The 15539-nt window shown below is 42.9% G+C and overlaps 1 protein-coding gene across 1 annotated transcript; it reads right to left on the bottom strand.

Moving 5' to 3' along the window:
* Nucleotides 1–5276: 5276 nt before the first annotated feature.
* Nucleotides 5277–7216, bottom strand: LOC145799862 (uncharacterized). Its single transcript, XM_082889495.1, has 2 exons — nucleotides 6275–7216; nucleotides 5277–5792 (listed from the first exon to the last, which is right to left on the bottom strand). The coding sequence occupies exons 1-2, from the start codon at nucleotides 7214–7216 to the stop codon at nucleotides 5277–5279; spliced, it is 1458 nt and encodes a 485-aa protein (XP_082745621.1).
* Nucleotides 7217–15539: the final 8323 nt, after the last annotated feature.

The following is a 15539-nucleotide window of genomic DNA, read 5'->3' as shown; positions in this document are numbered from 1 at the left end:
GGTTGGGAGGCTTTGGACTTCGCTTGAGGATTTGCTTACACAGCACTCTATTAAGATTTTGGGGTTGAATGTAGTTGTAATTATTAGGAAGTTCACGGATGAGATTAGGAGGCTTTGGACTTCATTTGTGGATTATTATTTTAGGAGAAATTTGGTGGAGAAGGCAAGGGATGTTTTTGAGAAGGCAATGACTATTGTACGGGAGAGAAACATTCACCTCGCTCCGTACCTCCTTGCTACTAATCTCGTCTCACTCCGTTAGAACTCCATTGCACTGTGAACAACACAAAGGTAAGCTACCCAGTAGGTGGGTTTGCCGGAAAACCCCTTTGATGGCCAAGTTAGCTTGTTTGAAGACAAGAGAGAATGTAGAAGAGCACTGTAGAGAAAGACTGTTCAAAATTGCTTACCTTCAACGTCTGCATGCTCCTCATTTTCAAGCCTGGCCATGCACCTTCAGAGATTGTGGGTGCACTACCTCTACTGTTCTTCTCTAGACAGGTGGCTGTGCTCCCCTCTACATTTCTTATACGTGTAGAGACCGAAACCTCCAAACAGTGTTTATCGCACTGCCAAACGGTATTGATGCATACCAGGAGTGGATTTCTCTCTTCTCTTTATTGGTCCACATGGAATACTGGACCGTGCTATCACTTGTGTTACATCAAGGGTACTCCATTTTGTCAGTCCAATGCCAATCTAAGACAAGTCGGCCCACAAGTTGGTACCGCACTGGGTTAGCATATATGCGCACTACCCTCAGACCGGTCGATCATGGGCATGTAGTAAGTCATCGCAGCTAAATAGCGTGGCCATGGCACACCATGCTGCGCCTCGCCTAGCCGACCTTGCAACGTTGCCTCGACCTCTCCAACTGCGGTACCTAAATATGTCCCAAGCTGAATTGTAGATCCTTGCTATGTCCACATAGCTCACTGTCATGACCCAAAGCTCCGCGCTGGTACAGTTCGGCTAAACAATGTCCTAGGCTCTCCTGACAAGACCTAACATCATATTCCGTGTTGGTGTAGCTCAGCCCACTGTTCAGCATAAATCTCCCTCTCAATTGCCCTTTGATCCTATCTGAGCTGAGCGTGAGTGGGATTACCTTTTGTAACCGAGCTATCCGTTGTGGCCAGTCATTGAGACTTGTGTCGATCGTCTTGTTATCAATCAATCAAGCGTACAGACAGCCTATCATTTCGCTGCCACGTGGCCTTCCCTGATTGGTTCTGTGCAACCCTACAACTGTCCCCACTAGCTTTGAAATTTGAAAAGTCGGCACCTTTTTATTATCACCTATATATACGCGGAAGGCCAAACATCCCCTTACACTATTCATCTCCTCTTTCGTGCAAAACCCTAAACCCTTGAGCTCCTACCTCTGTCGCTGTCGCCATCGCCGTCGACACTTCCATTCGTGTCACTTCCAGCGTTTTCCATCGTCTAGGACGTCGAAACAAAGGTCAAGGTCGATTGAACCTTGACTTGTCTTCCAAATCTGTAAGTTCTTGCTTTCATCTCTTTTCCATTGTTGTTCTTCAAGCTTTTCTTATTTAAGATTGTTGACTTTTTGTCTATATCCCCCTCGTGGGGTAAAAACTAATGGATATTCACAGAAATTAGGCAAAATCGTAACCAAAAGTATGTGTGGGGCCTCTGTGCCCCTCATTCCGTTCAATTTCTGTATGCGACTTTGTATTTCGGATAAATAAGGACAATTCTCAGTAAAATCGAGCGAAATATCACTTTTAGATCCAAAAATAAGATTGAGCCGAGATAAAACTTGTATATGGTCCCCCCAAATGGTTGCGACCTAGGAACACTGAACCGAGATAGGAACCCACGTACTAGAGAATAAGGCCCAAAACCGGCCTAACACCCTAGGACTTGGAACCGAGCTAAAACACTCTTCACCCTTGAAGTCGTGCAAAGTATGTCGCGCTAACACATGCACTTGATCTCTATTATGCAGACCGAACTAGGGCCAACCAGGCACACATCAACATCACAATCGATGAGGCAAATACCGAGCAAACAATCACCAGAGCCACTCAATTTTGACCAAGCTATTTATCATACAAAATAAAACTGGGATAAATAGGGAAGTATCGATTTATGGTTAGTTCACTAGGTGCCACGGCTGAGTTTTATAGGGAATTCAACATTCCAGACGATGTCCACTTAGAGCTGGCCAAAAAAGGTGACACTCCCTGGGGCAAATTGGATGCCTGACCCTTTACCATGGTGTCCATAGTCGAAGGTGGACTTCACTTCCCGGTTTAGCCCCTAGTTTGCGAGTTTTTGAGGCAGACTAGGTTATGCCTAACCGAGGTCTCCAATAACACATACAAGATAATAAACAGCGTGGCTGCACTGAACTGGATCCTCAGTTTGAACCTCAGCCTTGCCGAGTTATTCCACAAGTACACACTTAGTAAAAATAAAGGAGGCTTCTGCTAGTACCTGAAAGTTAGAAAGGGTCGAGCAAAACTCATAGCAGACAACCCAGACAAAGAGTTAAATGATGATGACTTTTTGTGGGTGTCTAGGAATTATGAAGACATCGAGGTGGTCATACTGGGCTGGTATATACGCAAAAATTTCAAGAGCGCTGGTGAGCAACATAGCGCGGTTCAATTTTTGTATTTGATTTGTTTTTGCCGATCTAACACTTGGAATTTTTGTGCAAATTACACAGTTTTGGCGGAGGATTATTCTCGCACCAATCAAGAGGCCATTAGAATTGCTTTGCGGCATCTGGCCAAGGAATGAGAGCCCTAGAAGCTGCTTGGATACGAACCGAGCAACTGGTATACTACACCGTGCAAAAGCAAGGTTACCGATTTTCTTTGTGCTCCCTCTCCAGAGTCAGATCCAAACCTTCCGCCGATCAGTCTTGTACCTCTAACAGCCAAGCAAGAAATGGCCAAAATCCGAGCAGTCAAGTCAATGACCACTGGTTAGCCGAGTGATTCATAGCCGGCGAAAATGACAGGAGGCCAGTCTTCCCAGCAAGTCGCATAACAACCTGGTCCGATGTTGGCTCTTGCCAGCGAACAAGGTGCTAGCTGGTCAAAGAAGAAACCCAAACGAGCTTTGGCCGAGCAGCATTTGGTTGATGAATCTTTAGCTGAGCTGCCGTCTGCCGATCAGGGGAACTAGACTGAACAACCTTTGGCCAAGCAATCTGGTTGTCCAAGCTCAAAAACAAGGGTTGTGCAGTTACCTTGGCTGATTCGGTGTACACTGACAAGGACTACTCCCTTGGTTTCAACATGACCAAGGGTCTACTCCTTCTAACAGACATGAAAAGACATGAGGAACTCTCTGACCTAAAAGTCCTTAGGTCGGCGGCAAAGTTGATTGTTCTTGTGAGTATGTGAGCCTCTTTGTTAACAAGTTTTTGCTTGGCAAGTACTAACATCTTCTTTGTCACAAGCCGCGCAGAAAAACTACCTTGCCCACGAGCGCATGGTTTCTGTGCGGTAGAGTCTAAGGGAGGCCATAACCAACAACAAGGCTAAAACTGCTGAGCTGGAGAAACTGAAGGCCGCTCAGGAGGTTATAGTGGCCAAGTGGGATCAACTGGTCGAGCGGTTGGCAAGTATGAGAAACATAAGTCCCAGCAGACGACCAAAACAAGGTACATCGCCAAGCTGCGCAAGCTTCGTGATGCCCATAAAGCTGAGTTGGAGAAGCAAGTAGATGACGTAGAAGATCGCGGCTATGTTGAGGGCAAGAAAACATATGCACGGCAGGTCGAAGCGATGAAGGACATCTTTTTCAAGTGTGGCTGGAAAGCTACCGTGAAGAAACTTGGCCTCGCACAAGATTCTGACGTGTTCAAGAGTCCTCTAGCTACTTTCATTCCGGCCCACATGCATGCTTATTCCAATGTCATGCAATAGAGGCTCGTTGAGGTGGCGCAACTTGCAGGTGGGGTTCGAGGAAAGGTCCAACCCGACCGAGGAGGATCTTGAGCTAGAAGATAATACCATGCTCAGCGCTAAAGAGGAGGCCGAGGAAGAAATCACCGACCAAGCCAACATGGTGAATGTGGACTAAGGCTTTTTTTTTTTTTATGTAACTAGGTTGGCTGCCCCACCTTTTGTAATCAAACTTCAGTACTAATGAAAATGAATGGACTTTATGCTTGCCTTATGCATGTGTTATCTCTAATTTGACTGCATTATCTAAATGATTGAAAACTGATCGGTTTAACTTTGTCATGCTAAATTTGTAAATCGCCGAGATGAAATTTGCTCGATTTAATGTTTCGAACGCGCATACATGTAAAATTCCCTTTCAAAATTGGGGAATCATAATGCCTCAAGCGAAAATTAGCTTGGTTGTGGAAACTAAAAAGTAGAACTGTCTCCTCGGTGAGTAAATTCAGCTTGGAATGGGGAAGATGAGCAAACCCAGCTTGGATAGAACGAGCAAAGTCAGCTCGGTCAAATTAACTGTTTGAATGGATGAGCAAAGTTAGCTCAAAACAAGCAGTCACAATTAGGGAGAACACCAATTGTTTGAACGGCAGGCAAAGTCAACCGTGGAGTGTGTTGGACTGCCAAGCTAACTTCCGCTCAGACGGTACGAACGCGATTTCACTTAATGGACTTAGCCAGTTCTAATATGGAGAAGCACGACGTCCCTCCGAGCAAATACCAGCTCTGTTCAAATCAAGAGTTAGGCAAGCCACCAACTTTCATCCCAGCGAGCAAACTTAGCTCGGGATAATGAGTGAAATTAGCTCGACTTCAAATCACTAGTTGGACAGAACACCAACTGTTTATCAGGGTGAGCAAAATCAGTTTCGGCAAAGAATTAACAAAACCAACTCAGCTCGAACTTAGTGCAGTCAGCTCGGTCTTGGGCCCTTACTTGACAACTTTCTACACAATGAGCCATTGCAACTAAGGTTGGATTGCCCCTAGTACTCAGTAGCTTAACACTTTAATACATAAACACATAATACAAGAGAAAGAAGTGGCTTTTTTCCATTGCATATCAAACATTACATATAATGCCAAAAGGCCAAGTGTGAATAAAAATGAAGAAATATTACATTTTAAAAGTAAAATAGGTTGAAGTTGGCTGCATTCCATGGCCTTGGTATAGTTTTGCCATCCAAGTCCTCCAGACGGTATGCCCTTTTGCCGGCAAGACCTGTTATCTTGTACGGCCCTTCCCAGTTTGCACCTCAAGACCTAGTCTCCAACTTTGAATAGACATGGATGCACGGTCTTGTTATATTTCTTGGAGAGCTCTTGTTAGTAGGCCGCGATGTGAATTAGTGTCATTTCCCTTCTTTCTTCAGCTAGGCCCAACTCTAGGGCGAGAGCTTCACCGCTCAAGTCGAGCTCAAAATTTTCAGATTGGATGGTATGCATGCCGATCTCCAAAGGTATGACAGCCTCCATGCCATATGCCACGGCGAACGGGATTTCTCTGGTTGAGTGTCTTGGGGTAGTGCGGTATTCCCACAACACATTGGGTAGCTCCTCAGTCCACCTTCCTTTCGCTTTCTCAAGCCTTTTCTTTAGGCCATCCAGAATAGTCTTATTTGAAGCCTCGGCCTGGCCATTCGATTGAGGGTAGGCCGACGTAGAGTTGTAGAATTCAATTTTTAATTCTTCGCAAAATTCGCCGAAGAGTTTCCTGTCAAACTGTGTACCATTATCCGAGATAAGAGCCTTGGGAACGCCAAAGCGAGTGATGACATTTTTCCAGACAAACTTCTTTACATCTTTCTCCTTGATGGTGGCCAATGGCTCGACCTCCACCCACTTGGTGAAGTAATCAATAGTAGCGATGAAAAATTTACGATTCTCTGCAGCGGTTGGGAGCGGTCCTACAATGTCTAGCCCTCATAAGGCTAATGGCCACGAACTCGTCAAGGGAAGCAACTCTTTGGCCGACTAGTGGATGTGGTGAGCAAATTTTTGACATTTTTCGCATTTGCAAACATATTTCTGCGTATCGACCTGCATGCATGGCCACCAATAGCCTTAACAAATAGCTCGGTATGCCAGTGATCTACCCCCAATGTGGCTACCACACATGCCTTCATGAATTTCAAAGAGAAAAGCTTCAACCTTGTTGGGGTGGACACATTTTAAGTACGGCCCAATGAAGGACTTTTTGTACAAGGCACCAGACAGAGAGAGCCAAAACAGCTCTGACTTGGCCCTTATTTTGTTGGCTTCCTTCTTTTCGGCGGGTAGGACTCGATCTTTTAATAAGGTGATGATGGGATCCATTTAAGTACTTTAGATGCCTCTGGTTCTTCAATGCTGGGCCAGGGCAAAAACTCGATCATCAGAGGATTGGGAAAGGAGGTTTGCATAGATGCTAGGTCGGCTAATTCGTCTGCTTGACTATTCTCTTCTCGGCCTATTTGCACCATTCTTATGGTGGCAAATTTTTTGATCTTAGCACGTACCAACGCTTGATACTTGGCCATTCTTTCATCCTTGGCCTCATATTCTCTAGAGACTTGATTGACCTCCAGTTTGGAGTCGCTGAATACCATAAGCTCTAACGTTTTCATTCGCAAAGCACTCTTCAGGCCGGTGAGGAGGGCTTCATACTCTACCTCGTTGTTGGACACTGGGAACCCAAGCGTGATGGCATGCTCAATGGTTAGCCCGTCCGACGAAGTTAATACAACCCCTAACCCGGCACTGTACCTATTCGAAGCTTCATTGATAAAGAGTTTCCACATCTTGCCAATGAACAATTTCCAGTAATTAGATGGGTTCTGAGAATTTCTTAAGTCCAAGGCACAAGTTGGATCTGCATGCAGCTTTCCAGCATGGTCGCTCAGCTTGTCAATATGTAGGCCGGTTGGATCCCATACCACTCGCTCAGGATTGTCTGTTGCTTGTACCTCACCCTCCTTTGGTTGCATTGAAACTGTGGACTGTGTCAAATCCGCACTAGCCTTTTCCTTTTGCTCGGTTTCATGTGCTAGATCGATAGGATAGATGGAGTGAGTGCCAGGGGCAAATTCCGCCACAAAGCCAACTAGAGCTTGTGCCTTGATGGCTATACGTGGTTGAAACTTGATGTTGTACTGCCCCAGCTCTACTGTCCACTTCAAAATTCTACTCGTGAAATCTGCTTTCTCAAAGAGCACCTTGAGTGGAAATTCGGTCAGCACCACTATCGTGTGGGCGTGGAAATAGTGTGCCAACTTCCTGGAGGCCATCATGAGAGCTAGAGCCAACTTTTCAAGCAGCAGATATCTTGATTTGGCTGGGAGCAGTGTTTTGCTAACATAGAAGATAGGGAGGTGTTAAATTCCCTCAACTCGGACAAGCACTACGCTTACTGTATGTTGAGAAACGGCCAAGTACAGGTAGAGCTCCTCGCCTAGCTATGGAGTGACAAGGATAGGAGCAGAAGAGAGATATGCCTTTAAGTCTGTTAAAGCACGGTCGCACTCTGCATCCTAGAAAAACTTGGATTTCAAAGTCTTAAAAAAGGGCCTGCAACGATCTGACGACCAACCGATGAATATATTCAGTGTGGCTGCTATTTCGGCAAGATGTTGCATGTCCTTTGTGGAATTTGGACGCTCCAGCTCTTAGATTGCCTTGATCTATGAAGGTTCAGCCTCAATACCCCAGTTTATGACTAAAAAACCTAAGAACTTTCTGTAACATGCCCGGGGAGTACCCGCGCGCGTTAAACAGTTCAGACTCCCGAGATCTCTTTGATCTAGTTTCACGAGTGTAATGTGAAACGTAGACGAGAGTCCAGTTTTGAAAACTTTTTTTGAAAATCCATTTTATTGCAATTTTGTCAAAAATGGACTGCGTCATCAGATGTCAGAGTCGCCACCTAATATTTTGGGAAATTAGGAAACCCATGACTCGGTGCCAAGGCCACTGTTCGTCGTAACCAAGGATGCTTGGCTCGGAACCTTAGGTATGAGAGGGGAAGGTCAATAATGAGCACCCCCGCTCACCCGATCAAAAGATCGGCCTCTACTAAACCATGATATGACTTTTTATTTTCTTTATATGTTCATGTTCTGATTACTGAATAAATCCTAAAATTTACTATGTGAAGCATACAAGTATAGACTAGTTTGCTCAAATTAGAACAATTCAATTTTATGTTTGTTTTTCGAAAAGGGTTTGAATTTGCCACTTGACAAAGTGGGCTTAAAGTTTGTGAATTTGCCACTACAAAGTGGGCTTAAAACGTACATTTATTGAATTATTCCAATTCAAACAACAAGCCTTCATCCACAGGCATTCATACAGTTTATCACTTAAGCAAATAGCCACATGGTAGGATGCTAAACATAATAAGAAAATCACACACAAATGAGATGCTAAAGCATAAAAACTCACAAATCGACCGGCGTCCCTCGAACAACTACAAAACAAAGTTAGTAAAATATGCATGATCTTATATACAGAATCCTAATGCAATTCACTCATGTGATGCACTAAAGATTCGGCTTCTAAAATATGGCATGTGAATCATCTCAATAACATGAGGTAGCGCATAGAATCACAGAAGAATTGATTAAATCCACACATGTAAATGTAGCCGAATCTTAATGCATGAGACATAAATGTAAAGTATGGATATGCATGGCATGTCAGATATATACATATGTACAGTTAGGGAAAGCGATTAAAGAATGGGATAGAAAGATACGGGGTGGGGAATTATTACAATCCTTTAAATATTACAAATCCAAATGAGAGAGAGGAGGGAATAATAAAATAAAATGAAACCTCACAAACACTCAAAAGAAAAAGAAGATAAAGAACTTCATCACTGGCACAGTCCACAGTCCACTACTTTTGTCCACTCCTCTTCTTTGGTCGATGCTCCTTTGTTTGTATGTTCTTTTCTCACATCAAGGAGATCTGCCCATGGCACTTAGAAGAGAGAGAGAATCAGCCCATGTCTCAATGTATGCTCTGTGGTCTGTGTGTATGGGCTGTGATAGCCGAGATAGAGAGAGGGAGAAAGATAGCTGAAAAATGGTGAGAGACCGCATGTGTATGGATCTTCCCCTCTCAAAACCGTGTGTCTGTCTGTCTATCCTGTGTACCGTGTGATCTCCACGGGTGTGTGTAGTGTGATAGCAGTGGCTGGGTTTGCCGTATGTGCATGTGTAGTGTGTGGGTGATGAGTGGTGTGTTGAGTGTGTGTGTTAGCCGTGTGTGGTGTGTTTCAGTGAGGTGCCGTGTGTGTATGCCGTGTGTGAATGGTGTGTGTGTGCATGGGTGGTGTGTGGGTGAGTGTGTGAGCTGCTGGGTGTATGGCAGTGATGGGTGTGTGTGTGCCGTGAGTGTGTATCAGTGAAGCTCAGTGTGTGTGTGGTGAAGCATGGATACATATGTGAGTGTGCTGTGTGTGTGTGCCGTGTGTGAGCAGATCAATCCCGTGGGTGTGTGCATGGGAGGTGTATGGGTGCCGTGAGTGAGAGAGAGGTGTGTGTTGTCTGTGTGTATCAATGTGTTGTGTGTGCTGTGTGTGAGCAGATCAATCCCGTGGGTGTGTGCATGGGAGGTGTATGGGTGCCGTGAGTGAGAGAGAGGTGTGTGTTGTCTGTGTGTATCAATGTGTTGTGTGTGCTGTGTGTGTATCAGTGTGTGAGAGAGGTCTGCCTGTGTCTGTGTGTGCCGTGCATGGTGTGTGATGGCAGTGGTGGATGGGTGTGTTGAGTGATGTTGTGCATGTGTGACCTAGGTGTCTGTGGTCTCTCTCTGCTGTGTAGTGTCTCCCCCCTGTTTTTATATCCCAACACCCCCTAAAACTCCATTGATAGTTGCCATGTGAAGAGAGATAGAACTCAATTTTCTATCCTCTTCCGACCCAAGCCCCCGGGAAAGGGAGAGAGAGAGCCAAAAATTCATGTATGTTTCTCCCCTCAAAATGCTGTCCCTCTCCCCCTCCGTCCTTTCTCTTGCTCCTTTTCTTTTTATCATCACCTACCAGCTCCTTTAACAATCATTCTCTACCCACTCTCACCTGCTCTCTTTTCTTTTCTTTTTTTTTATATCACCCACTCCCTCTTTTTCTTATCACTCACGAGACCACCCACTATCTCTTAAAATAATTTATCATTTTTCCCACCCAAAACCTCATCACAATGTCCACTCTGTTCCCCTTTGAATCCAACAAAAACAAAATCCTTTTCCATCCTAAAACCCATTATCCTCATCTGACCCTCTCTTTTTCTTTTCTTTATTTTCTTTTTCATTTTTTATTTTTTGTTTGTTTTTTTTATTATTTTATATAAAAAAACACCTAAAAATGTGTACACACACATAAAATTAGATAAAAATTATAAAATACTACAAATTGATAAAATATTAGTGATATAAAATAATTTGACCAAAATGGCTGAGGTTTGGGATTAAAGCTTCAATTTGATTTTTCAGCTGAGAAATTCATAGAATGACATATTCTAATTTTTATCAGCGGGTGGTCAAAAGAAAGTGCCCAAGTCTTAGGGCCGGTCAAAATGGGGTGTCTACAGTTGCCCCTCTTTGACAGAACTCAAAGTCATTTCATGACGTGAGTGAATGTCAAAGCCCAAAGACGACCCTTTTGACGAGGCCGTAAGACTTGGGCAAACAAACAAGATGCAATGCAATGCAAGTGGTTGAACCCGAAGGTTGCCTACGTATCCTTTTACGAGGAATCAAACCAGCGTAGTTCAGGGACAGAATGCAAGTGACATGCTCAAAATGCAGTTTGAAGGTTGGACTTACACGCTTCGCGAAGCCAGTTGTTTGAAAATTCAGGATTATGCAATGCAATACCATGCCATGGAGTGATGATAAAGATATGAAGATGACAACAATGAAGAGGCAAGCTTCGTGCAAATGATATGAAATATAACAGGGGATGCATTGCATTAAATGTGCCACAAGATCACATGCAAATGTGTCACGGAGAAAGGGAAGGTTTTAACCATGGAGAACAACAATGGTGTAACCAACAGGCATACCTAACCGTATTTAATACAGAAAGGGGGAAGGTTTTAACCAGAGAAAATGGCAATGGTGCAACCAACAGGCATATCTCAGCGTATTTTATACGGAGAGAGGGAAGGTTTTAACCAGAGAAAATGACAATGGTGTAACCAACAGGCGTATCTCAACGTATTTTATACGAAGAGAGGGAAGGTTTTAACCAATGAGAATGACAATGGTGTAACCAACAGGCGTACCTAACCGTATTTTATACGGAGAGGGGGAAGGTTTTAACCAGAAAAAATGACAATGGTGTAACCAACAGGCGTATCTCAACGTATTTTATACGAAGAGAGGGAAGGTTTTAACCAATGAGAATGACAATGGTGTAACCAACAGGCGTATCTCAACGTATTTTATACGAAGAGAGGGAAGGTTTTAACCAATGAGAATGACAATGGTGTAACCAACAGGCGTACCTAACCGTATTTTATACGGAGAGGGGGAAGGTTTTAACCAGAGAAAATGACAATGGTGTAACCAACAGGCGTATCTCAACGTATTTTATACGAAGAGAGGGAAGGTTTTAACCAATGAGAATGACAATGGTGTAACCAACAGGCGTACCTAACCGTATTTTATACGGAGAGGGGGAAGGTTTTAACCAGAGAAAATGGCAATGGTGTAACCAACAGGCGTATCTCAACGTATTTTATACGAAGAGAGGGAAGGTTTTAACCAATGAGAATGACAATGGTGTAACCAACAGGCGTACCTAACCGTATTTTATACGGAGAGGGGGAAGGTTTTAACCAGAGAAAATGACAATGGTGTAACCAACAGGCGTATCTCAACGTATTTTATACGGAGAGAGGGAAGGTTTTAACCATGTAAACGTCACATCCTAACATGTTTCACGTGAAAGGAGTAAAGGTGGATTCGAAATCCAAACGCGTCTCACGCAAGTGGAAGAAGGTATGGTAGAATGACAAGGGGTAACCTCTACATGTAGAAGCCACCGATGCTGCTTTTCTTCCTAATCATATTCACAACTTTCCCTATTCTCCAACGGGGTGACAGACTAGGTTGGTTCAGTATCCAGAATTGAGGCACATACACGCTACCTCAACCTATGGAGCTGCCATACAGATTTCAAGCCGGGGATACACCCCTGGGTATTTAAACCAGACTTTAGTCTCGGAAATTCCAAACCTTTTGCGTTCTAGGCATCGCCATTCGAACTCTAGTTTCCACCGTCGCAGTTGGTCTCCTAGGAACTCATTGCAATCACAGGCAGGTGACTATACCAGACCATCTGAAGTCGTTCGGGCACGACAAACACCAAAGGAATTGCACCTTCAGAGGATTTAAGGTCTCCTAGACCTTTCTTAGACCATTGAAGTCGTTCGGGCACGACAAACACCAAAGGAATTGCACCTTCAGAGGATTTAAGGTCTCCTAGACCTAGGGAGTGCACAAGATGGTGTGATGCGCAAGATAGCGCGATTAAATTGAAATTGCACAAGACAATGCGAGTGGGGGGTGCACAAGATAGTGCGATGTAGGGATGCGCAAGATAGTGCGATTGAATTGGATGCACAAGACAGTGCGATGCCCAAGACAGGGCGATTAAATTTGATGATGCACAAGACAGTGCGATGCCCAAGACAGGGCGATTGAATTTGATGATTTATGTGATAGGTGCATGAAGTGAGATTATTGTGCGATAGATGCACAGAATGAAAGAAGGAATTGTATGTTCGAACCAAATACCATATACATATACCATGTATAGACAAAGTACATACAAATACGACAATATACACAGACATGCATATACGGTATACATATATTCATATTCAGATATATAAATATACAGATATGTACAGACATATACAAAGACATACGGATATATACATAGATATATACGGTATATGACAGCGTGCGTACGCAAAACACACAAAAAGAAAGGATAAACACAAAATGCATGGATACGGGGGTTCGACCCTCTGATCTTAAGCTTAGTTTCCTAGTCCTCAACCACTGAACCGAACCACTGAACCAAACCACTCTTGTGACAAAATATGCAAACAAATATATATATATATATATGTAGGTATACGAGACATATATATATATATATATAACCAAAAGAAAACAAAAGAAACATTTGTTATGGGATTCGAACCCCTGACCTCGGGCTCAGCCTTTCATCCTTCAAACATCGAATTAGACCACTAAACCTAAGCCACTCTTGTGACCAAAACGTTCAAACAAATATATATAATACATAGATATACAATATGTATACATATATGTATAAATATACAATTCTCCCGCCTCTCTCTCTGTTTTTGTCTCACTCTCTCTTCCGTCATCTTCTTCGAGCGTTGTGTCTGGCGCGCGATTTCAACAATCGCGGCGCCTGACCGACAGGCTATCCAATCGTGCCCCGATTGTCAATGATCATCTCAGCCTTCCTCCCTCTTTGTCTTCTTCTTTGGCTTCATCCCCTTCTTAAGTTGAGGCCTGTGAAAGAGAGAGGCAGAGCAAAAGCCTGCAAACTTTCTCTGTCACCACTCTGCAACCTCTTTCTTTTGCATTACTCTTCTTTGCCATGGCTTCTTCACACGGTTCTCTCACTCTTTTTCCAGACCTGAACGAGTCCACGATAGAGATGACCGATTCTGACTCTCCTGAACCTCAACCACGAGCTCCTCCTCCTTCCCCTGTTTTCAACTTTCCAGCGATGTCAGTTGAACAAATCATGGCGGCACAGTCTGACATCGAAGCAAACTCATATACACTGAGGTCATGTGTGGAGACCGTGACAGCGGTCTCCAACTTGTCCCGTCGACTGCAGAACAGGACATGTGAAGTACATCGATTGAATGCACAACTCTCTCTCCTTCAACGTATGAACAAAGACGCTCGGGTAGAAATTGGTGTGCTGAAAAAACAGAACAAAGAATTGAAACGACTGACGACCTCCGTGACTCGATTCGGAGTTTCTTCGCACAACCAATTTGATGGCCGGCAAGGAATAATCTCCTTTGGAAGCTCTGCCAAGGCCAAGGCAGAGTCTTCAAAAGCTTCGAAGGAGGCGAGGCAGCTGATGGCAAAGTCAGGCAACGAAGCTGTGTGCAAATGAAGCCGGTTTGTAATCTTCTCTGCCGAGCTGCTGCTGAAAAACTGAGAAAATGCTACTCTCTCTTTTTGGTTTTTATTTTTTTGTTTTTTGTTTTTTTGTTTTTTTTTTTGTTTTTGTTTTTGTTTTTGTTTTTGTTTTTGTTTTTGTTTTTTTGTTTTTTTGTTTTTTTGTTTTTTGTTTTTTTTGTTTTTTTTTTTTGAGTCTCTGTAATCGGGGATGTCCTCCTCTGACTTCAATAAAATCAGTTTAGTTTTTGCACATCGATGGCGTAACTGGCATATCACTTTGAACTTGAAAATATTTTTGTTTGATTGAATTTGAGAGTAATCGAATTTTGAACTTTGAATTGAACATTGATTCTATACTGACCTGAATCAAAGAATGACTTAACGAAAGAAGAACGAAACAAAACGATCCAAACACACTTATATATACTGACTAGTATAAATACACCGATTGGTATAAATATATTGACTGGTATGAAAGGAACACACTTATATACACTGACTAGTATGAATACCCTGATTGGTATGAATACACTGACTAGTATGAATACACACTTATATACATTGATTGGTATGAATACCTTGACTGGTATGAATACACACTTATATACACTGAATAGTTTGCCCTGACCCTTTTCTTTTTTCTTTTTTTTTTTCTTTTTTTTTTTTTTTTTTTTTTTTTTGTCTCTTGATTTTTTTTGTAAAAATGTTTTGATCAACATGAGAGTTAGATTAGTATACTTATTCATTTTTCTGTTTCAAATCATGTAAGCTAAATTGTGAGCACTAAAAATTTTCCCTTTTCAAATCCAAAGAATGGTCCAAGTTTTGCAAAAATGGAACAATTTTTGAGAAAAATTAGTCAGCTTCATTCAAATTAATCAAAACCTATTTTTACAAATGACCACTACTCAACTAACATGGAATCAATCATTGAGGTGCATAGCCCCAAGCCAAATAACCCCGAATTGGTTTTGTAGCAACGATGATAACCGAACCGAGCCGATCCGAATCGAATGAAACTGAACAGAACTAGACCGAACCGGACCGCCAAACTGAACCGAACTGAACCAAGTTGAATTGAACCAAATGAACTGAGCAGAACGAAGATACACCAATCAAACACGAATAGGACAACCAAGTCGACTAAAGATACACCAATCAAACATGGACGAAATGAATGAATTAACAAAAATTATTGGGGCCGAACTTCAAGATGAAGCTACCTACGTATCCTCAAGATAGGAATCAGGCCATCGTAGTTCGGGTTGAGGGTCACTCGGGTATTGACACTCTTCTTTTGTGCTCTAACTTTTGCCAAAGCCGCCCTTTCGGGTTTTCAACCTTGCGAGCTTTTCATTTTTTTTATTTTTTTCTAATTTTTTATTTTTCATTCTTTTTTCTTTTTCTTTTTCTTTTTTTTTT

Source organism: Camellia sinensis, chromosome 9 (assembly GCF_055761805.1).
Source record: "Camellia sinensis isolate YWXY chromosome 9, ASM5576180v1, whole genome shotgun sequence".
Classification (NCBI taxonomy): domain Eukaryota; kingdom Viridiplantae; phylum Streptophyta; class Magnoliopsida; order Ericales; family Theaceae; genus Camellia; species Camellia sinensis.
This window is presented reverse-complemented; position numbering and strand designations above follow the sequence as displayed.

What these genes read in the sequence shown, in the direction of transcription:
- LOC145799862 (XM_082889495.1), bottom strand. Translation starts at nt 7,216, where the DNA reads ATGGCCTCCAGGAAGTTGGCACACTATTTCCACGCCCACACGATAGTG. An exon ending in AAGAACCAGAGGCATCTAAA is followed by an intron (nt 5,793 to 6,274) that starts GTACTTAAATGG and finishes TACTTCACCAAG; the next exon opens with TGGGTGGAGGTCGAGCCATT.